General features: G+C 40.4%; 2 protein-coding genes across 2 annotated transcripts in view; one reads left to right on the forward strand and one right to left on the reverse strand.

Annotated features, from left to right (window-relative positions):
• LOC135703351 (uncharacterized) overlaps positions 1 to 18,374 on the forward strand; it is a 416,348-nt gene extending 397,974 nt beyond the window's left edge. The window contains exon 3 of the mRNA XM_065224548.1: positions 18,282 to 18,374. Coding sequence (XP_065080620.1) covers positions 18,282 to 18,374 — 93 coding nt within the window. The remainder of the gene's footprint in view (positions 1 to 18,281) is intronic.
• Positions 1 to 24,963, reverse strand: part of Pka-C3 (Protein kinase, cAMP-dependent, catalytic subunit 3) — a 273,561-nt gene that overhangs the window by 137,306 nt on the left and 111,292 nt on the right. The window lies entirely within an intron of this gene.

Below are 24,963 nucleotides of genomic sequence, written 5' to 3' on the forward strand. Positions count from 1 at the left end.
TGGTAGATCACCCGATCGCATATACTTAGTCGATGTCTATTGTCTCGGTGTGCTTTATTCATTGTCTGCTGCAGTAAAGAACACTCTTAGCTGGAGGTGGCAGGGTTCGATTCCCGGTTCGGTCTAGGCATTTTTCGGGTTGGAAAATTTCTCGACTTCTCTGGGCAATAGAGTATGATTGTACTTGCCACACAATTATACTAATGTAAAAATGGTACAGGCATCGAAAGCTCTCAATTAATAACTATGGAAGTGCATATGGAACACCAAGTTGAGAGCACGCAATAAGCTAATATGCGATAAGCAAAAAGCTTGAAATGTGAAAAAGAAGAAGAAGAAGACTTTGCTTCAACTCCCCCATGCCAGAGTCGATGTTATAATAAGAGTTCCACCAAGGGAAAATGTTGCAGTAGCACTGTTTGTGATTTATTTTTCGTCAGAGTAAACGGCAACCAGATTTTTGGCGTTAGCATCGTATGACTTTCATTCAGAAGCGAAAAATCTCATGTCAATAACGGATCTTCTGCCCGAGCTGGAAAAAATAACTTATTAATATCAAATTCAGGAATGAAAATAGCATAACTGGCAACCTTAAAATGGTATTAGTGAGGCTGACATAAGAGGTAAAATACCAAAAATAATTTAGTTATTACAATAACAGACGCTTTTTGAGATAACAGGTGTTGTTGCCTAAAGACTGAAATATCACATTTTGTTATTTTGGTATTCATTTGATATTTTACAAAATATTCCGATAACTGAATAATATCAAAACAAGATTCTGGTAACATTCCACATTAAGATATTCATTTGTTATCGATTCTATCAGTTCCTGCTTGGGTGGTAGACAAAAACAATTATAGAACCTAAAAAATGTTAAAATAAGTGCTTGGTATAACCTGATAACTTGGTAACCACAATATACTAAATAAAGCGAAGAAAAGTTTTTCATCTAAAATTACTATAATATTGTCAGTAATAGATGCATTAAGGACTGTTCATTAAACAAACATAGTGTAGTACTGGAATTTATACTAGAATGGGGTACGTTAGTCAATTTGCTTGAGACCAATAGCCTAGTCAAGTAGTGAGCCAATTTAAAATCGTATGTTTCGTATTGATTGTTGGTAGTACGCCTTTTGAAATCGCATAAACCGTGTTCCGTTCGTGAAATTGCCAAAAAAAATTGGCGGAACTGTGCAGAATATAAAAAAAAACGTAACAATATCAGAACCTACAAGAGGCAAAAAGCACCCAAAAGGACGGATTCACAGAAAGCTTCTTCGAAAATACGGTCACGGAACTTGTATGACGTTCTCCTTCAAAAGCCGAACCGGTGCATTTTGATGGACGACGAGACATACGTCAAATTGGATACCAGTACACTTCCCGGGCCGCAATTTTTCAACGCTGAGCAGAGGAAAGATGTGCCTGATGATGTGCAATACATCCGAACCGAAAAATTTGGAAAAAAGGTTTTGGTGTGGCAAGCCATTTGCTCCTGTGGCTTGAAGAGTTCGTCGTATTTCACAACGGGCACAATCAATGGTGAAAATTAAAGAAAAGAATGCATCAAAAAACGGTTTCTACCCATCTACCGAAGGCATACGGACCCTCCATCGTATTGGCCGGATCTAGCATCTGATCACTATGCTTCTGCTACGTTGGAGATGATCAAGAAGGAAAAAGCCGATTTTGTCGAACAATTCCAAAATCCCCCAAACTGCCCTGAATTGCGTCCTATCGAAAGATACTGGGCAATAATTAAACGGCATCTTAAGAAAGATGGAAAAGAAGCAGCTCTGTTGACTGCTTCAAGAAAATTTGGTCTGCAGCACAACGAAAAGGTAAGAAGAAAGTTGTGCAGAATCTAATGGGTGGTATCAAGAGAAAAGTCCGAGCGTTCTTCAGAAATGAGAAGTAAACATTCAAACTCACGTGAAATCGGTCATATGTATGTTGATTTTCATTTATATAAACTTATGAATTTGTTCGAAAATAAATATTTTCCTTTGAGAAACAGGTATCTACTTTCATTAATGAACAGTCCTTACTTGTAGCACAGACAAACAGACATAACTTGAAAGTATCTTAGTTGGTAGTACTGCCACCTGTGGCGCGCATAGTAAATTCCCTTGCATTTGACGTTTACACTCTACCGCCATTTTCCGGAGACGAACCAGCCCAGGGCTGAAAGTCTCCTTAATAAAGATATAAAAAAATAAAAAAAATAAAACTACCGAAATTGAGAGAAGTAGGAATAATTCGCTTTCGGTGCATATTCAGGTGAAAAAAGTGAACGACAACCTAAAGAAATTATTCAGGGACTTTGTCGTTCAGTTTTTTCCCGGAAATTATTGTTAAACAAGCTACAATTAATTAAAAATGATTTTCCCCATACAGTTTTACCTGCTTTACTACCAGTCCCCAAAGAGCCAAAAAATTCAAATTTGAGAGAGAAAATTCTCCCTCACGAGCTCAATCTCTCAATATACCATGTATATTGATGACACTCGATTTGTGATTTCCCTTTCACAGATTACAAAATAGAGTACCTGACAGTACAAAACATGTCTGCGCAAAAGATACTTTATGCCCCGCCCCATACATAAAATTCGGCGGGAAATTCTGTGAGGGGTGAGCTATTTTGTGTGCAGAATGTGTAAAAAAAGAGGGACTTCGAATAATAATCTAAATGCATATATAGAGGTACCAGACATGTTTTGCACTGCAGTGTCCTCTGTGAACAATTATAGGAAAACAAATTGTGTCTAGTTTCCAAAAGATGTCACCGCAAACAACAGCAGTGACATCTGATGGAACATGAATGCAGAAGCTTGACAAAATGATCAATTTACACCAAATTGAGGAATTCGAACGAAATAACACAGTGTCATATAATAGTGTTTAGGTTCAGTGTGTTTTTTTCATTACGAGCCGCCAGTGTTTAAGTAGCTGAATGCTGTAACATCGTATAGAGTTCTCCAGATGCACAAAAGTGTGCGTGAGACCGCGCGCTACCTTTTTAAGTAGTTGTGATATCGCGATACCTTTTTGTTTCTTCTTCTTCTTTATTTTTATGTATGGATGTTGGATTTTAGTGTTCGTGAGATTGCGCTTGGAGATCTCTATAAATTTCTCTCGTTTTTCTCTCTCACCAATACAATCTGCATACTACGGCAGATTCGGCGATAGGCTTAGAAAAGTATAGAATAAGAAACGATTTTAATATAGTTTGCTATCAGCCACCACTGAGTCACCAAGAGGAAAACAAATTGCGCGCAAATATACTCTGTCCTAGAAATTAGAAACAAAGTTTGTTATGTGTTTGGTGTTGCAAAAAATTATCGTCCCTCTGTGAATGTGTTTCGTTTGACCGTGCGAAAAATAAGTTGCGTATTGCAAACTGTTAGGCAAATGACGGCCGTAAAGCGGTGAGAAAAGGTTCTTCCCCAACAAATAGTTATTGGATAATTTTCAATTTGCTCGAATGTTGTTCTTCCGTTTGTGTTGTGTGAGAGAGACGAAGGTAGAGCATGAGTGTACGAATACAAACAGACTGTCACGCAACGAAGCGAGTGTATAGTAAACAAACGACAACCGTTTCAACCCCTGGTCAAGACACAGGATGCGAATGCTTTTGAGTTAAAAGCAACATAGGGTAGAGCGCTACTTTGTCGTAATCGCCCATTTCCGTTCAATCGATCAGAAAGGATCAATAATATCAATTATTTGTGTGATGCGTTAATTCATTGGCTACAGCATAAATTCTATAAGAGCGGATTGTATGAATATTTACGCTCATTGTTCTCAAAACAAAAGAAGCGCTCCTAGCGAATCATCTTTTTCTACGTTTATCCATAGGACGAAGAAAATTTAATGGCTTTTCAATGCGTGAGGAGGGAATTGAAACTCGTAGAACGAATTTAGAATCAAGAAGCAGTATTAGATTTTAATCAATATCTCAACAATCTGTGACTTTTTATCAAATCCAACGGTACGTATGGAAAAGTGAATAAATGTAAAAGTCATCTTTGACAGACATATTCAATTTTTTGTTTAAACTCGTTCAGAAAAGATAGGTAAAACTCGGGTTGTGCTTAGTAGGACGGAAATTAGATCAAAAACCCTAATAGAATTCGGATGAGAAAGCGGTTTTCATTTTGTACGCTCAAGTCGGAGAGTCTATAGTATATAAATTAAGAACGAACTCTCTTGGACCACAACCAACCGCTTCATCGGTGCATCTCTATTATCATCATCACCGTCATCCATACAATCAGCACCAACAGCAATCAATCATTTCATTGGTACATCTCTATTATCGTCATCATCCATACCAACAACAACATCGACAACGCCGATGACAACGACTAAGACTCAGCAATCGGCATAGCAGCCAGCACGATCACTAATCCGCACCCAAGTCCAAACATCAGCAATTCTACCCCAGCAACACAAAGGTAGCACAGTAACGAGCAAGGCATATTCCTACATCAGCAAATGGCCATCCGGCAACCAACGATGTCACCAACCCTTGGACCTGCCAACGATCGAAAACACCAACGTGGAGAAATTTCCTGCGGAGCTGAGTGTTGACATACACATTGGTGTATGAGGTGAGTACATTTCCTCAATTGGAAGAGGAACATTTTTTATGACAGGATCTAGAACAAGGGCTTCTTGGGCAAGATGGAAGGGCACTGGATAAATTATATTTTATACAAACACCATTAATTCTACGGTGAAGGGTCATTAGGCTTTCTTCTTCTTTCTTCGCATTTCAAGCTTACTGCTTATCGCTGGACCACTTAAGCATAGGTGTGGCAAAAAGTATGATCATTAATTTGAAACACGTCAAATTTAAGTTGAGTAATAGCAACCGGAAGAGTATTATACAGCAATGCAGAATTGAAAACAACAAATGGTGACAGTAAAAGATTCCTCTCATTTTCAAGTGCAGTTAACACAAGTGCGCGATTTATTTCGATGGTCATGTTGATGATCTTATTAATTGAGTTATATTTTTGGAATGCGGTCTGAAAATCCAGGAATACAAATGATAATACGTCCAACGTCGTCGCAGTCTACCTGGAGCTATTCCTAAAAATCTCCTCTTCCCGGTCTCTACTGCTGGTGCTGCTTGGGATTAGGTAGGCAGTGAATTTAAATGAACTAAAATGCCGGAAATGCAACGAGTGACACTGACAACAAGTTAACAAAATTGTGCAATAGATTCCTATTCTTCGATCAGGCTATCAACATTATTATTATTATTTAGCTTTATTTAGGAGGCTTTCAGCCTTAGGCTGGTTCGCCTCCACTATCAACATATTTGAAGCGCATTGCTGATTTGTGGAGTAGTGTTAAGCTTAAATAAGTCTTGTTCAATCTTTAGATCAGGTAACTTATTAAGGGGATACAATTCGCTTTATGCACTGCTAATCAACTATATATTCAGTCTGGCGTTAATCGGCATTGTAAACCTTAAATCAATCAATAATCAGCTTCTGTTCTTACAGTTCAGCTTGAATTGTTACTTGGGAAGACACAATTTGCGAATCAGTCAGGCAAGTCAACAATAGCAGCTCTTCATATTCGTATTACTAAAATAGAAAAATCCTTTGCGGCTAAGAAAATTCTACTAGCAACGTTTCTTGATATAGAAGGTGCATTTGACAATGCACGTCGATGATAAGTGCTATGGGGAATCGTGGTTTTAATGAAAACATAATCTACTGGGTTGTGGTAATGCTATCCAAAAGAGAAATTTCATTTGTTCAGATAGTCAAGCGGCGCTGAATGCTTTGAAATCAAAAACTTACACGCCAAAACTAATGTGGGAATGTACTAAACTACTATCGAAGACTACAAATCAAGAAGACTGCCAACTGTTCCCTTCTCCCAAACAAATATCAAACGTAACTGATAACAGCATCTCTTTAAATCAAAGGTGGAACTTTGAAGCAAAAGTGTTAAAGAGTGACTGTGTGTGAGACCAAATGTCACCGAAATGAACAATCATAACACGGTACTCGTTGTTATTTTTGTTTTGCTCTATAAAGTGGCCGGTGGTTTTCCAAGTCCAAACCAAAAAACTTGTCATGGTGGATCAAGTAGAGGATTGAAACTCGGATCGATACGTAGTGAAAGTAACTTTTACTTGTGAATAAGGAACCGAAATATTGTTTATTTTGCCTGTTGGAAGCAATCAATTATATTGAACTGGCAGCTTCCACCACCATTGAGTGAACTACCTTCATTCGGAAGCTGCTGAAAATTCAAGGATTCAAAAAGAAGAAAGATCCGGTACCTACATAACGATCATGTTGGAGAAAATGAAAATGAAAGGTTGAAGAACTACAATTCCAAACGGTACGTATTGATAAAGAATACATTTCCATTTTAGATGTTGTCAGAACATGAAACCACTGGATAGTGATCATCTGCATGCTTTATCAATTCTTGAAATCGACCAATTCCTTCCAGAGAAAGATAACAACACTGTCGGATTGGCCAGTGACATTTAAATGGCCAGCGAGTACTGTGTCAAGTTGCCGAGCGTCACAACTTAAACCTCCCACTGTGGCCAGGTGTCAAAGGTGTGTGGCTTAGGAAAAGTGGAAGATAATTCTAAGATAGCAAATTAATGATCGAGGATGGTCCCACCATCATTGCCATAGTTTTAATTTTCAAAAATTTACAAATTTACTTACGCATCTGTTCAATTTCAGCTGGAATTTTACTCGTTGTCAGCATATAGCAAAGAAAGAAACGTTTCACTTTTTACGACAATCATAACAAAACCAATAATTGACAGCTATTTATTTCACACACCATCATACACTGGTTCCACTTTTGCTAAGAAGAGGCGTGGCCGTTACTGTCTCCTGATTTTTGGCAGAGTTGCCAGTCTTCTTGGTTTGCAGTCTTCGCTATTATAGCAACTGTCCTGCCAATGTCAATGTTATTTAATATTTTCTTAAAACTGTTTTGGCAACTTTCAGTCGATGACGCCGGGATCTTTGATGGAGGAAGGAAGTAAATCCGTTGGTCCCCGGTTCATAAGTTGATGGGTCGATAGGTAGTCTCCAGGTGTGGGAGCAGCCTTCCTGGCGTCGTTAGCATTGAAACTCAGTACGGAAAACAAGATCGACGGAAAACAAATCAAGGAAAAATTTCTTCATCACAATCCCACTTTTTGATGATCATCATTCTGAGTTCCTTTACTTTTGCCACCATTTTCTATGGCAATGAGTAACAGTACAACAATTTGACCAACTTGATACAAACACTCACATCGGAATTCTTTGAATCGTGTGATTCAACCACTTACTCTCACTGCTCAAATGCGCACGAAGAAAATGCCATCACAAAAATTAAACAGAACTAGACTTACCACACGCTCGCAATTGAGTGGCATATCAACAGCAAGAAACACAAACCGATAACTTCTTATTTGCTGTTCGAGAAACCGTGCCACGGGGAAACCCAGAAAGAAGCGTGGCTTACCTGAAAGATAAACAAATAGAAGAAAGAAAATTGGAATTAAAAGCTAATTAAAATTTACGTCTAATCTAGCTAAGGGGTTTATTAAGGCGGCTTGTAGCAATGGAATCACCACCGTCTGCTGCCAAACAAGCAGCGAGAAGATGAGTGCAGCCTTTCAAAGATCCGACTAAGAGTGTTTTCCTCCCTTTATCATGCTTCTTCTTCTTCTGCTTCTTTTTTTGTTTGTGATGTCTATGAGTCGAATTAATGATGGAAATTTATGTGGGAAAAGAGCATCGTAGGTTAAATAGGTACGATACCCAGTTGCGAAGCTACTTAACGGCGAAAGTGTAACATTGGAATTTTTTTTGGGGAATCGAAATGAAAAACGAGTGCGGTAGTTCGTTACACACGTATACACTTTTCTCGACATAATTGGTTCAATTAAGTTGATGTACTATCAACAATGTTAAAGTGTCTTCCTCCTTCTTCTTCGGATACAGTTGGTATAGTCGTTTGTGATGGAAAGTGAAACGTTTTTACGGTTCATCTAAAAGTCACATCGAAGGCACAGAAGCACAAATCGTGGTACGCGTCTGTTGTGATGGATATAGTATTGGGTAAGTCGTTTTCGGGTGATTACCCCGGTAAGAAGCAAATGAATATCTACTTTTGGAATGACGGCAACCACCAGTTATCGTGTATTGATCTAACCATATCTTCAGACTTCTTAAAAATTCAGCAACATTGTATAGCCTAAGTTGAAGGAACGCATAAATTCAAGTAGAAACATTATGCCGCCATGCGTATGAAGGAAGGAAAAGTTCAACCTTAAAAATTACTCAATATTAATGAACCACCCAATCAACGAGCATCACACACATGTGACGTAGTGACATTACCTGCGAACAACAGCAAGCGATTTGTTGTATCACCAACATCCAATTTCCGCCACGCTTCCCACCCAATCAATTTCGATCACCGTCAAGCGAGAGCATTCGAACAGCTTGTCCGACAAAGCTTTGAAGTGATCCCAATAGGAAAGGAGATGAAGAATAAATCGAAGCTTTTTGATTGGGAAAATATGTTTTTGGGCGATTCGTTTGGCCGTGCAGCAATCAGAGAAAAAAAAAATCACCTGAATCAATCCTCCTGCAGTAAGGTAAGGTCTTTTCTTGCTCGCTTGAATGGGAAAGCAGAGGTGGTAAATGTCATGGAAATCATGAGGGGGAGAAATGTCACGACGATGTCATAGTGACATATTTCTGTAAAAAAAAAGTCTCGTTAGCACCTCTCGTCGAGAGACACATACCTTTCCTGAGCGTAAGAAAGTTTCCCGAAAACGAACAAATGGTGTGATAAAGAGCCCTCTTGATTGAACTTTGGCTATACAGTTGACTGTTGCCGCTGGTGGCAATATCTCGAATAGAAACATCAAATGAAGTTTGTTTGGTATGCTTTTAATGATTGACGACGACAGTAAAGTGGTGGAAGAGGTATGAAAAACCAACCACCTGAAATGTGTATCGGATAAAAAATTAAGGCACACATCCAGACAGGGTTACTTCCACTCACTTCGCTATAAAACATGTTTTTCGGAATTATGGAATCTTTCGATGCTATTATGAAAGTTTGTACTTGTCAGAAACAAAAAGAGGTTGGAAGGTATATATTTGACACATAAAACCTGTCAATTTCGCTTTCAGTGCGTCACAATCAGTGAATTTATGACTCGTGAGCGTTCACTCAGAGTGAGCGCTCACGAATCGTAAAATCGCTGATTGTGACGCACTTAAAGCAATAATGACAGGTTTTATGTGTCAAACACCTAGTTTACAACCTTATCTTGTGACTTACAACTACTAACTATCACTATAATATCTAACGATTTCATAATTCCGAAAAACAATTTTTTATAGCAAGTGAGTGGAAGCAAGCCTGCATCCAGATCGAGGTGCCAGCTCAATCAAGTAAAAATGTTGTTATATTTTTGTTGATTAGGCTGTGAGTTAACCTGGCTTGCTACGGGTTATGCAAGTGCTTGTAATCAAACGATGTAATTTTTTGGTTTACAGGTTGTTTGCATTTGGATTTTCCTCCCTATATCTAGTGTGTTTACTCTGGGTAATAGGTGAAACAAACTCAGGCACCTAAAATCCTGACAGCTCTCATAAATGTGAAGTGTTGCAGTATGATGTAAATTTTGAAAATGGCGTAACGTTTCAATTTACTTTAACTATATTTATGTTTGTATTACTTCTGCGTGAAGTTAACGATTTTACATAGTTGAAGATGCCAAGTTACAAATAACAGACTTAAAGTGGTCATTTTTACTATACAGGGTGCGTGACGAATTTTTGCAGTAAATTGCATATTTGAGAAAAAATACACCAGTTAGTTATTCTAGCAATGAATTTTGTGCGATTTATTTTCTTTCGCAACACATGGAAGTTGTAAGTAAATTTATTCAAAAAAATTGCCTTCCCTTTCGACGACTGTAGTTAGACGCTTCCGGAAACTGCAGTATGCACGTTTTAAAATGTTTCGATCCATGGATGTCATCACTGCCTTGATTTTAGCTTTTAGCGACTTAAGTGTGGTGTGAGGGGTTCTATTGGTATCCCGTTGGACGACGCCCTATACAAAATAATCCAACGGATTGATATCGGGACTGCTTGGGGGCCAAATTTCTTCCTCCCAAATTTACGAAATATTTTCCGTAAGCCATTTCTGTGCTTTATTAGCAGTATGAGCAGGTGCTCCGTCTTATCACTTTCCCAAGCCTTTTTTAATATTATACACTGTTCTTTCAGACACATTTACCGACCGAATTATTTCTTTCATGCATACTCCGGCGCGCAACAAAGCGACAACGGCTGACAGATTGCTCTCTTGTTTCGACATCTTTACGTTTACTCAACATTGTTTGTTTAAATCTTACACCTAGCAGTATAAGCTATCCAGTGCTGCCAAATATATCTAAATCATGATGCACAATCATGAGAAATTACTATTTGAAATTTACTGCAAAAATTCGTCACGCACCCTGTATATGAGGTGATGAAAGTAAAGAGTTGATAGTTCCGTTAGAGAACGACAGTGTGAAAATTGTATATAGAGAGTAAAAAGCGAGCAAATACAACTTTGAGGAAGGTACGAATTGGGATAATCATCTCTCTTTACCAAACTCTCCTGTTGGAGAGGGATGGTGAATGGTTTCTCGAGGATCTGTTAAGGAACATTGCTAGTTCAATGTCTGAGCTGCATGATAAATCCACGAAAATATATTGAAAATGTATTCAAAATCAGCAAAAAGTGGGGTGCATCTTACCCCGAGACGGCTAATACATAGGTGCCACAGTCGGAAGAAGTGTTAGTTTGTTTACTTAAATGAACCATGCCCATTTTGTTATGGCATGTTTGCTATAAGAAATGCGCCTCGTGTTTATTAGCGAATTTCACATCAAAGATTGATTAATTGAGTAGGAAATCAGTTTGGCACGGCATTTGTGACCAGCATACACCTTCCGGTAGTATGAAACAGGTCAAAAACTGTTCACAGATCCCACTGCGTCCTAGCAAGAAGTACGGTCGACTTGTTTCGCGCTCCGTTGTTTTGGAAGTTTTTTCGGTATTCGCTTGATATAAATTATCAGTTTTTTTCTCACTAAGTGACTCCTGGCATAGTTCCCGGTAAATTGATCGAAAAGTGAGTTTTTTTTTTAGTAGAAAGTGTCATTTTCGGAAAGATTAATCCGTGCTATTGGAAATTCGCAAATAAATTTGGGCATCATCGTTGCGTGGCCACGCATACGCGCTTACGCATACCCGATCACGTATCATCATCATCGAGTGTGAGCACCCGTTTCTACATCTACATCGTTCATCAATCATCGTGCGCCTGTGTGCGCTGAGTACCGAGCCTCGATCAAGTGCACCACAACAAAGCTCATCCACGCAGCGCGTCTCTTCCAGCCATCTGTGTAAACGCCTACACATATAACGCTCGGTGGTAGTAGTATAGGATTATCAGATAAGTTTTTGTTTTTTTCTTGTTTCTTTTACTCCCCCATTAGTTAAATTTTCATTTTGTATTTCTGTGTTTGTAGTGTTTTCTGTGTATTATGTCTGTGCGTTCAGTGGGAGAGCGTTTTGCGCTCCCACTAGTTGAACAAAATGGATGTTTTGTCAGAAGACGACATGGATGACCATTCATCTCAGAAGAATGATGATGTCATCCCTGGTTCGTCGTCTCAGTCTGTCGATGGGCAGGCTGAGAAAAGCACCAGATTGCGGGCCTACCCGAATGACTCGACTGGCCCATGGGTTGTCTATTTTCAGCCCAAAAACAAACCCTTGAATGTTGTTCAGATATCTGATGATCTGACAAAGCGATTCTCTGCCGTGACCGAAATAACGAAGGTTAGGCACAACAAACTTCGTGTGACCGTCGCTAACCTGAAACAGGCCAATGAAATTGCTGTTTCCCAATTTTTCATACTGGAATATAGGGTGTACATTCCAGCCTCTGATGTGGAGATCGAAGGTGTGGTCACTGAGGCGAGTCTGAACCCCGAGATACTGGAGAAGCAAGCGGTTGGCCGATTCAAGAACCCCTTGCTTCCTCCGGTAAAGATACTGGCCGTTCATAGAATGAAGTCAGTATCGCTCAGCGAGGGTAAAAAGAGTTTTACCCCCACAGACTCGTTTCGGGTGACCTTTTCTGGATCTGCCCTTCCTCAATACATCGAGCTGGGAAAACTTCGTCTTCCTGTGCGGTTGTTTGTACCTCGGGTCATGAACTGCCAGAATTGCAAGCGGTTTGGACATACGGCCTCCCACTGCGGCAACAAGGCACGCTGCTCCACATGCGGGGAGAAGCATGAGGATGGCGCCTGCGCAACTACTGCACCAAAATGCGTGTACTGCAACGGAACTCCTCCTCATGCTCTCTCGTCATGCCCGGCGTACAAACAGCTCGGGGACAAAATGAAACGCTCCCTTAAGGAACGTTCCAGGCGGTCTTTTGCAGAAATGCTTAAGACAGCCACGCCATCGACCACTGACAAAAATCCCTTTTCTCTTTTGTCAGATGACGAGACTGACTCTGACTTGGCTGAGGAGGGAACTTCTTTCAGTTTTCCGGAAGGTTCTGCACGGAAACGAAAGCGCATCCGTTCGCGGATTGTTGCAAATAAAGAACCCCAAATCAGCTTGCCCAAATCAAGGATGGGTGGAAAAAAGGAGACTTCTACTCCTCCTGGATTCCGCAGAACTGACTATACCCAGGATTTTCCACCTCTTCCGGGGACATCCAAAACCCCTGATGTCCCAATTTTAAGAACAGAAACCCCTTCTTCATCTGGGTTGTTCTCATTTGATGACATTGTGGACGGTATTCTCAAATACCTCAACATTTCTGATCCTCTGAAAAGCATTGTCCTCACATTGCTTCCCACTGTGAAATCCTTCTTGAAGCAATTGACTTCAAAATGGCCCCTTCTTGCAGCTATCATCTCCTTCGATGGATAATTTTCCAAACGAGGTCGGGGATTTGATCACTGTTCTACAGTGGAATTGTCGAAGTCTTATTCCGAAATTAGATTCGTTCAAGTATTTAGTCCATAACAATAATTGCGATGCATTTGCCCTCTGTGAAACATGGCTCTCTTCAGAAATTGAACTCCCTTTTTATGATTTTAACATTATTCGATTGGATCGTGAGGATTCACGTGGAGGAGGGGTACTTTTGGGGATCAAAAAGTGCCATTCCTTCTATAGAGTGAATCTTCCCGAATTCCCCGGTATTGAAGTTGTCGCATGTCAGGCTACCATTAAAGGTAAGAGCCTTTGTATTGCTTCTGTATATATTGCTCCTAGAGTCTCTGTTAATCGCAAACAACTTTTCGACATATGTGCGGTACTTCCCGCTCCATGGTTGATCATGGGAGATTTTAACTCCCACGGTACAGGCTGGGGGGAGCTGTACGATGATAACCGTTCTACTTTGATTTATGATCTCTGCGACAACTTCAACATGACAATACTTAACAATGGAGAAGTAACACGTTTGGCTGGTCCATCCTCGAATGGTAGCAGATTAGACCTCACCTTTTGCTCCAATTCACTATCGTTGGATTGCACGTGGCATGTAATCCAGGATCCGCACGGTTCCTTGCCAGTGGGTTCAACTCGTCAGAATCTGTTAACGTCGCGTATGATCTATCCCGTAACATCGATTGGACTAAGTTCCAATCCGCGATAGACGATACAGTATCGTCAGTGGAAGAGCTTCCGCCGTTGGAGGAATATAATTTCCTCTCTAATATCATCGTCGACAGCGCATTTCAAGCTCAAACACGACCGGTGCCGCGATCGTCAATCCGTAAGAAAACACCATCGCTCTGGTGGGATCAACAATGCACGGAGGTTTACCGTAAAAAGTCCGACGCGTTTAAACTTTTTCGGAAACGCGGAACACGCGAGCATTTCGACGCATACACATCTCTTGAACGCGAACTCAAGAGTCTCATCAAGGCCAAAAAACGGGGTTACTGGCGGCAGTTTGTAGACGGATTGTCGCGCGAAACGTCTATGAATACGCTTTGGAGTACGGCGCGAAGAATGCGTAACCGGTCTTCTAACAACGAAAGCGAGGAATGCTCGGATCAATGGATTCTTAAATTCGCGCGAAAAGTGTGTCCGGATTCCGTGCCGTCGCAGTTGATTCCTCGCGAAACCGCGAATTCGGTAGACGAAATCAGTCAGCCTTTTTCAATGGTGGAACTTTCACTCGCTCTCCTTTCGTGTGGCAATTCTGCCCCGGGATCTGATAGAATCAAGTTCAACTTGCTGAAAAACCTCCCAGACGTCGCTAAGAGGCGCATGTTGAACTTGTACAATCAGTTCTTGGAGCTCAATATTGTTCCCGACGATTGGAGACGAGTGAGGGTGATAGCCATTAAAAAGCCTGATAAACCCGCGTCGGATCACAATTCGTATCGGCCCATCGCGATGCTGTCGTGTATTCGGAAATTGATGGAGAAAATGATCCTTTTTCGCCTCGACAAATGGGTTGAGACGAACCACCTTCTTTCAGATACTCAATTTGGTTTCCGTAGGGGTAAGGGAACGAACGACTGTCTCGCGTTGCTTTCCTCGGAAATTCAGTTGGCTTTTGCTAAGAAAGAGCAAATGGCTTCTGTGTTCTTGGATATCAAGGGGGCTTTTGATTCAGTATCCGTTGAAGTTCTTTCAGAAAAACTCCACGCTTGTGGATTGTCTCCATTAATGAATAATTTTTTGTACAATTTGCTGTCAGAAAAACATATGAGCTTTTCTCATGGAAACTCTACAGCTTTTCGATTTAGCTACATGGGTCTCCCCCAAGGCTCATGTTTAAGCCCCCTTTTGTACAATTTCTACGTTAGAGAAATTGACAATTGTCTAAATGACAATTGCACGTTGAGACAACTTGCAGATGACGGCGTAGTGTCTATCACAGGGCCAAAAGAGGTTGACCTGCAAGGACCCTTACAGGATACCTTGGACAATTTGTCTACTTGGGCTATTCAGCTAGGTATCGAATTCTCCACGGAGAAAACTGAGTTGGTCGTTTTTTCTAGGAAGCATAGCCCAGCACAACCGAAGCTTCAACTTTTGGGTAAACCGATCACTCATTCCATGTCTTTTAAATATCTCGGGGTCTGGTTCGATTCCAAATGCACCTGGAGATCCCACATTGAGTATCTGAGACGAAAATGCCAACTAAGGATCAATTTCCTTCGATCAATTACCGGAACGTGGTGGGGAGCCCATCCACAAGATCTTCTGACGTTGTACCGGACAACGATTTTATCGGTTTTAGAGTACGGTAGTTTTTGCTTCCAGTCGGCAGCTAAAACGCACATCATCAAGCTGGAACGGATCCAGTATCGTTGTCTTCGTATCGCGTTAGGATGCATGCACTCGACTCATACTATGAGTCTCGAAGTGCTGGCGGGCATGTTGCCACTATCCGTCCGTTTTTCAGAGTTATCTCTGAGGCTCCTCACCCGTTGCGAAGTAATGAACCCACTGGTGATCGAAAACTTTGAGAAGCTTCTGGAGCTTAATCCTCAAACATGTTTTATGACTTTGTACTACCTATATTTAACACAGGATGTCAGCCCTTCAAGAAATATTCCCAATCGTGTAGTCTTCTCCGATTTCGGCAATTCAGTGAATTTTGATTTATCTATGACGCAGGAAATCCGCGGAATTCCAGAGCATCATCGTCCTATGATTGCTCCGTCATTATACGCTGCAAAGTTTGGCCATGTTGATTCTGCAAGAACGTTTTTCACAGATGGATCTCTAATAGAGGAGTCCGCTGGTTTTGGTGTATTTAATGAATTTCATAGCGCCTCTCGAAAACTTGAAGCTCCTTGTTCTGTGTATGTGGCTGAACTGGCAGCAATTCACTACACTTTGGAAACTATTGCTTCACTTCTTCCACACCACTACTTTATTTTTACGGATAGTCTCAGTTCTGTCGAGGCTATCCGTTCCATTAGGCCGATAAAGCACTTCTCGTATTTTCTCTTGAAAATACGAGAACTGCTTAGTGCTTTATCCGTGCGCTCTTTCATAATCACCTTCGCGTGGGTCCCTTCGCATTGCTCAATTTTGGGCAATGAGAAGGCGGATTCACTTGCGAAGGTGGGCGCTATGGAAGGCGACATTTATGATCGACAGATCGCCTATAGTGAATTTTTCTCTATTTATCGTCAGCAGTCGCTCGTTAGCTGGCAACATCAATGGAGTGAGGGTAGCTTGGGACGATGGCTACATTCAATTATCCCTAAGGTGTCGAAGTTTGCATGGTTCAAAGGGTTGGACTTGAGTCGAGACTTCATACGCGTGATGTCTCGTCTCATGTCCAATCACTATTGTCTAAACGCTCACTTGTTCCGTGTGGGGTTGGGAGACAGCAATCTCTGTGAATGTGGACAAGGTTACCAGGACGCTGATCACATCCTTTGGTCTTGTGCGGAGTATCGTGGAGTCAGATCACATTTTTATGATTCCCTTCGGGCTCGAGGTAGACAACCTAATGTTCCAGTTCGGGATATTTTGGCTAGACGCGATCTGGAGTTTATGAAACTCATATATGTTTACTTTAAGGATATTAACCTTAGATTGTAAGTTTGATTAACCTTGTGTTTAGTTTGTGTTTTGTACGTCTGGGGTTTTTTTTTTCAATGTTTGTTTTCAAGATGAATAGAAATAATTTCATGCTTTAGGATTAATTAAATAGTTATATCGTAAACCACATTTAAAACCTCCTTCTTCCCTTTTCCCATCCAAAATATTGTAAATCTCCACTAACCTCGAGACGACCGCGAGTACTCGGTCCAGTTCCTTTAACTTTAAATATAAGACTGTAATAATGTATAACGCAAAGGATAACTCGGCTCTGTAAAGTTTATTCGATTGAGCCTGTACAAATAAAGTAATTACAAAAAAAAAAAAAAAAAAAAAAAAACTGTTCAAATCCGCAGATAAAAATTTTTGTTTTGAATTTCTGTACAGCAAAATAGTGAACTTTTCATGAAAATTAACGGCAAAGAACTCACCAACACAGGGAGACTGTGAGTTCCTGCCCACCTGTCATTTTCCATCTCGATCTTACCCTATCTACTGATCTTAAAAATAAGTCATTTGGTTGGACGTCGAAACTTGAGGAATTTGTTCGAAGTACTCTAACCAACGTTTCATCTGGTCAGTGTAGTCGGTAAACAGTCGTGTCTTTCACTGGCATCCTTGGGTTCATTCTTGCTCCACTCAGGTGTCATGACCAGCGAATCCAAACACATAAAGCAACCAACGATACAGACAAAACGGTTGCTACCACTACCATGAAAAACTCGCTCTGTAACATAGCTCGATCCGAGTGGTAGAAGGATAATGATATATTGCTTGCCTGCTTTGTTGCAATATACACGGATGAGGACATAGCTTGATATGAAATGAGAAAAGACATAACAAAAAAATTCCCATTAACACACGTGTATCATGTTCGGCTTTACTTCGTGAAGCAGCTTGCCAACAGTTTGCTCGTTTCCTTCTACACCGAAAATAGTTTTCATGTAGCTTCCATTGGATACGCACATGATTTTCATCCATAATCAAATTCAATGGAATTCATCTGAATTTCAGATAAAATTTATGCGATCACAAATACTTTATGTGATTTTTCACATGAATTTCATCGGCCTCATAATATTCATGTGATTTTGTGGTGGGATTTGCTGCTATGTGATCATAGGAAATCTATGTGAAATTCACATGGATTTCATCCATTAGATATGTGATAAATTTTTGGAGTGTACCGCCCCGAGTGAGTTGTGTCGCACGGACTGCTTGTCATGAAAAAGAAGGAAGAAGATTATATCATTATTGCTTTGTACTTCTGACATAGCGTTATTATTCGGTTCGATGACCTCTTGTCATTTTGTCATTTGAAGATATTTTTGATTCCTTGGTCATGACATATCGTAGAGGAGTTGTATATCGCCAGTTGTTATGGCTTTCTCCCCTCCGTCAGCTAGAGAGTCCACACACGCTCGCTTATACCGTCTGCCGGAGTGCGTGACTTCCTTCTCAAGATACGAGTAAGGGTTGACGGGCTTCGTTTTAGGCTACTCCGGTTCCCGTCCGCTCTATCACGGCTTTTGATTATCAACGGTACTCGATATTCACCAGGTATCCGTGATCCTCTCTTTTAACGGAATACACTTCTCTCCCAGGTTATCCTAACTCGTCTCGATAAAGACATTATCGGTGGCTATCCATTGCTCTTCTACGCTGCCACCTTCCGAAACATCAGCTACTCAGTTTAAAAAAAATCTGAATGACAGTTAAGGTTTAGAATGAATCATATCGTCAGGCCCAATACCGTTCGATAGGGTGGAGTTCTTGGCTGTTGGGAGGGTTGTGGTCTTTGGGTACCACAACCACGTTGTTCGTATCGTACCACTCGATTGCCTTTTTCCCATAGTGGCAGCTCGCCAAGTCCGGCCAGAACAGCACAGGTCTATTATGTTGCTTTCGGAATGGTGCAGCCGCTTTTCCAGGCACTCCTGGATGTAGATCTCTTGATTGATGGTTCCCGTAGTCATGAAAATGCCACCTTTTAGACCACACGTGCATATGGCCTGCCGGACGAGATATTTTTTCGGGAACTTCGATAGTTTGATGGTTTTGAAAATTTCAGCCACCTTCCCTTTTCCTGATGCGGTATAAAACTCCTGTCCCGGAAACTGCTTGAAATCCACCTTCACATAAGTTTCGTCGTCCATGACGACACAGTCGAACTTTGTGAGCAGATTCGTATACAGCTTTCGGGACCGCTGCTTTGACGACGTATTTTGTTCGTAACCTCAGTTCGCCACCTTCACGTTCTTAAACGTCAACAACCCGGCTCGTTTCTTGGCCCACTGCACAGTAGTATGGGAGACATTGAGCGACGTCCCGGATGAAGAAGTTAGAATTCCACTTATATTTCACCGCCACCTTCTTCGTCGTCGCTGTCACGTCCGCTTCCAGGCTTCCTGGTGGTCAACAGACGCTCCCCGAACACTTTTAAAACGTTTGTCACGGTCGATTTGGCCACATCCAGCAATTTTGCCAACTTGACGTGTGAGAACGTCGGATTCTCTTTTTGCGCGAGCAAAATTTTGACACGCTGCTCCTCTTGCCTGGATGTCATTTTGAAAACTGGAGAGCAAACGATGAAAACTCATAATAGCAACCATTGTATATACACTCAAATTCCAAATGCAGCATTTTAGGTTTTTAACAGAAATACACCGTTCGAAAAATTCATGTAAATTTCTGCGAGATATAGCGCACATAAAATTAACGCTAGATTTGGCATAAATTTACGCGATATTTCGTGTAATTTAAAGCGCAATATCGCATAAATTATCAATATTGTATGCAAACTTGTAAACGATTTCGCTGTTTATGCCAAGTATAGCTCAACATTAAACGAAGGGAGATGTTACGCGATAGTTAAAAATCAGATTTTTTTTTTCTGTGTACAGCAATTTGAAGTTGACCAATTTTTGCGCGTTCCAGACTTTAAATGCATATATAGAGGTACCAGAAATGTATTGACCTCACTGTCTTCTGTTAACAATTAACGGAACTAAAGGGTGTCCACGATGAAATTGCCACACTATGAAATTGCTCTAACTTTTTGACCGTTGGGTAGAATTTAATGAAAATTTGGGTGGATTTAGTTCATAGTGCATTATTTACATCCTGCAAGTTTTAAAGTCCTGTGATCAAAACTCGCGGAAATGGAGTCGAAAGAACAGCTCGTGCGTGATAAAATCTTGCGCATTCATCACGAGAACAAGGATCTCTCGCATCGTTCCATCGCTAAAACGTTGGGAATCGCGAATTCCACGGTGTCGCGAGTGATTAAGCGGTTCGAGGAACGGTTGACCACCGATCGGAAGCCCAGAAGTGAAGGAAAAAGTATTCCGTACAACACCAAAAATCACAACCGCGTAGTTGGGGCCTTCAACCGAAATCCGAACGCCTCCGTTAGGGATGTGGCTAAGAAGCTGCACCTAAGCCGACGTTTTCTCCAGAAGGCCAAAACTAAGACCGGGCTTCGAACGTTCAAGGTACAAAAGGCCCCTAATCGCAATGAGAAGCAGAACAAGTCCGCCAAAACCCGTGCCAGGAAGTTGTACCTCAACATGCTGACGAAAGTTGAATGCTGCATCATGGACGACGAAACATATGTGAAGGCCGACTTCAAACAGATCCCCGGCAACCTGTTTTTCACGGCCAAGGATAAGTTCAGCGTTCCGGAGCATGTCCGCACTCAGAAGATGTCCAAATTTGCGAAGAAATTCCTGGTTTGGCAAGCCATCTGCACGTGCGGGAAGCGGAGTGCACCTTTCGTGACCCAGGACACGATGAACGGACAGGTGTACATAAAAGAGTGCCTCCAGAAGCGGCTGCTTCCTCTCCTGAAGGCCCACAACGTCCCAACAATCTTCTGGCCGGATTTGGCCTCATGCCACTACTCCAAGGACGTGCTGAAGTGGTATGCGGACAATAAGGTCAATTTCGTGCCGAAAATGTTCAACCTTCCCAACACTCCGGAGCTCCGCCCCATCGAGAAGTACTGGGCGATTATGAAGCAGCACCTTCTTAAACGACCTAAGGTAGTGAAGACAGTCGAGGAACTGAAGAAAGTATGGGTTTACATGCAAAAAACGGTTGATTCACAGGTTGTGCAGAATCTTATGGCCAGGGTTAAGGCCAAGGTGCGGGCAGTTGCGTATGGACTGTAAATAAAATACGAGTAAAATGGTAAAATGAAGTTTAATAGTTATTTCTCAATCCCTGAAAATTTGATGGCAATCGGATGAAAACTCGAATTTTGCGAATCAATTTTGTGTGTGGCAATTTCATCGTGGACACCCTTTAAGTGTATGCAGAATTTTTGTTAGATGTCACCATTAAGAACAGCAGTGATATCTGAAGGAAAATTAACACAGACTCATGGTAACATTATTATTTACCAAATTTTCGTGAGTGTTCGTACGTCTCTTAGTTGATATGCCAGAAAAATTGAACCTCTGAGGTTATAAGAACGAAAAAATCCATACTTCGAATCGTGGGTCCCATAGATGCTATGATTCTATGACTTCTAGTTCTTAGTTGGGTGCTAAGAGATTCTAAAAGTTATTAATTCAGCAATGGTGTTGGTCAGGTGGCATTGCCCCAGTTTTTGGCTCTGCTCATTTAAATTTTCATAGGCAATGGACTGGTACAGCCATAATTGGAGTAAAATAAAAATAGTGCCATAACTTGGTGCACCTTGCTACTAGAACTTGACCTAGAGATAATTTCAACGATTACTTCTTGAATAGTGTGTACACACAAGTAGAAGTGCGGTAGAATCGGTGATATTGCACTGCACGCAACATTCGCTATGAAATTATATTTTTGCTCTAATGTATTTAATTATTGTACACGCATACATCATCAATATGTAATTTTGAAGGCAATTTTTCAACTAGAAGAATCACTCAGAAGAGTCACTCTTTTCAATTAATGAATCTAATTTTTTGGATAAGTTAACTAATTGATTTTATAGAACCAGTCAACCATGGAAGGAAATCAGACAGGTATCCCCCGAATAGCACGTCGGGTGGTGCTGTCCATCTACCGTAATTTCTCAAAAATCATCCAACCAATTGAGTTTCTTCTTTCTTTATTAATTAATTTGATAAGGCTCAAGCGGATTAACTTTACAGAGCCGAGGATTCTTGTTCACTACACAATACATCTTAAAACTATAGTCAAAAGGTACAACACAATAAACATTTTTTCTTCCGCTATACAATGAGCCTCCTCGACCAGAATGGGAGCCGCTTTCAGTGGTTTCATTGTATGGCAGATTCGCCAACGTGAGTCAGAGCGCTTCCATTGCAACAATGGACGCAAACGTGGTCAGCACTCACACATTCATCACGAAACGGTTGCTTTCCAAAGTCGACGACGCATCGAGTGAATGAACTGCTGATGAACAACAATGAGGAGGACCACTCAATGGTTGCTGCCGAGTAAACAGACGATCGTGTGACACACATTGAGAGTGATCTGCTTCTGTCGACAGCCGAGTGAACACTGAGCTGGTTCCTGTATGTGATTAGGGTCAAATTTTGACACCTGCAGAAAATCAGCTGGTTGGAAGACAGCCGTGAAATTGCAGTGGGTAGACGATGCCCATGTAACCAAAAGTTCTGATAAAAGGCTATTTTTGGCTTAAGCAGCTTGGTTGAAGGTGGTCTATAGAATTCTAATCAGCCTCATTTTTAAGTCGTTATAAGAACTTCAAAGTTCCGGTACCATAATTGAAGAGCATTCTAAGCAGCTTCTGGCGGAACTTGAACGGAACTTTTAGAATATAAGTTAAAAAAGGTTTATGTCCTCTACATCAAAGACAGGGGATGAACGTGTATTGATTTATCAGCATTAGTATTAGTATTGGAGCTGAATTAAACCCAGTCCTTCTGCGTGATAGCCCCAGCACAAACTGCTACGTCATCTGAGATACATAAAAGTGCGCTGTTGTCCCGCCTACTGTTGGAGTTCTTAGTGCCAGCCGGCTGTCTTGAATACGAAACACAACACCTTGATGCATTTGAAATTGGTGTTTGTCCGCCTGGTATTCCAACTAACTTGTGGCGCAGTTGTTAGCGTTCGTAGATCGTATGCCAAATACACGGGGTTGAATCCAGGACAACTTTTAAGGAAGGTACAAATCGGGCATGGAGGGACTAATCACAATGAAAATTAGAAAAATTGAATTTAACTGAAAATGTCTAGTGGAAAGTTCGCTACACTGTGGTGAATGTAGAAGCAAGGTTTATTCATTTTTCTGGTCCATAATTTGCATCGTTCTGATGAATGCAAGCTTCATTGAAAATTTATGGTGGAAAATTTGCAGCATTGTGGTGCATAAAGAGGCAAAGCCTGAAAATTTCACCACAAAGGTGCATTGTGAAACAAACTTCACTGACAATTTTCGGTGCATCGTTCTGGTGAATTGAGGAGCATGCTTTATTGAAAATTTCTGGTGCAAAATTTGCATCGCTCTGATAAATTAAATGAACGGAAAATTTCTGTTGGAAAACTTGCACAGGTTTGGTAAATCAAGGCACATTTAAAATTAATCTATATTGAAAAATTCTGGTGGAAAATCTGCACCATTCTGGTGAACGGATGGGCAAGCTTTTTGAAAAAAATTGGGTCTTAAATTTGCATCCTTCTGCTGAATAGAGAATAGAGAAACAAACTTTAATAATAATTTCTGGTGTAAAATTTGCACCATTCTGATGATTGGAGGGAAGCTGCTTTGCTGAAAATTTATGATGAAAAATCTAAAAATAGGGGCAAGCTTTATTTGGTGGAAAACCTGCAACATTTTGATGATAGGAGAAGCAAGCTATATTGAAAATGTCTGGTGGTAAATGGAAAAAGGAAATCTGCACCAATCAGAAGATTGGAGAAGCAATTTTTATTGAACATTAACGGTGAAAAAATTGCATCGTTCTGATCAAATGAAATTTTCTGGTGTCAAGTTTGTATTGAAAATTTATGGTATAAGATTTGCAACAATCTGCTGCATGGAGAGGCCTGACGTAACAATTGCACAGTTCTGGTGAATGGAGGGGCAAGCTTTATTGAACATTTATGGTGGAAAAACTACAACGTTTTGGTGAATGGGCGGACAACTTAAACTTGATTTCCGAGAAGAACCTTAAGGGTATTGAATTGAGTTCTAAAAGAAAAGATTTCTAGGATGATTCCATGAAAATTCGACGAATAATTTCTAGTGAATCCTGCAGATAGTTCCAAGATAATTTAAAAAAAAAATACCGAGAGAATCAAATTTGGAATGAAGTTCCAAAAGGATGTTGAGAAAAGTTTCAATGGAGTTCCGAGGATAATTTCAAGCTTATTATGAGAAGACTTTCTTTAATGGAATTTCAGTTCCAAGGTGTTTTGAGAAAAAAAAGTTCTAAAATATTCCGAGACGAATCTCAAGGATATTGAATTCTTATGACAGTTCCAAAATATTTCTGGGGAGAATTCAAAGAAAATTCTGCAGATAATTTTTAGTGCCCTTTGCAGATAGTTCCAAGACAATTGCGAAAAGAATACCGAGAAAATCCAATTTTGAGTGTAATTTCAAAGCGATTATAAGCAAAATTTCAAGGGAATTCGGAGGATAATTTCTAGCTCATTCAGTTTCAATGTGTACTGAGAAAAAACATGAGGAGCTCTAAATATAATTCCAGTGGACTTCTGAGAAGAATTTCAAAAGAGCTCTTGGGAGAGTTCTAAAAAAATCCCACAAGAACCTCAAGGATATTGAATTTTGATGACAGTTCCAAATGATTTCTGGGGAGTATTCCAAGAAAATTCTGCGAATGATTTATAGTGAATCCTGCAGATAGTTCCAAGATAATTTCGAAAATAATACCAAGAAAATTAACTTTTGAGTGAACTTGAGTGAATTTGAGGAAAATTTCAAGGGAGATAATTTCTAGCTCATGCCGAGAATAATTTCTGGATAATATTGAAGAAATTCTTCTGAAACTCCAAAGGAATTTCAAATTCAAGGTGTTCTGAGTAAAAGTCAAGAAGAGTTCTGAAAATAATTCCAGATGACTTCTGAGAAGAATTTCAAAATACCTCATAGAGTTCTAAAAATTTCGAAAAGAACCTTAAGGAGATCTGAGGAAGGACTTTTTCGCAACTGTACAAAGTTTAAAGACAGCTTTTGGATTCCCTAATTGAAAAGTGGGTATTAGTTTGCCATTGAACCTTGGTCTATTGTTGTCTTACTAAAAATTCGTCTAAGAATCTTCTCTAAAAAAAAAATTACAGCTG

This window comes from Ochlerotatus camptorhynchus, unplaced genomic scaffold (assembly GCF_037179485.1).
Source record: "Ochlerotatus camptorhynchus isolate MF236.1 unplaced genomic scaffold, CSIRO-AGI_Acam_v1.1 ptg000021l, whole genome shotgun sequence".
Classification (NCBI taxonomy): domain Eukaryota; kingdom Metazoa; phylum Arthropoda; class Insecta; order Diptera; family Culicidae; genus Ochlerotatus; species Ochlerotatus camptorhynchus.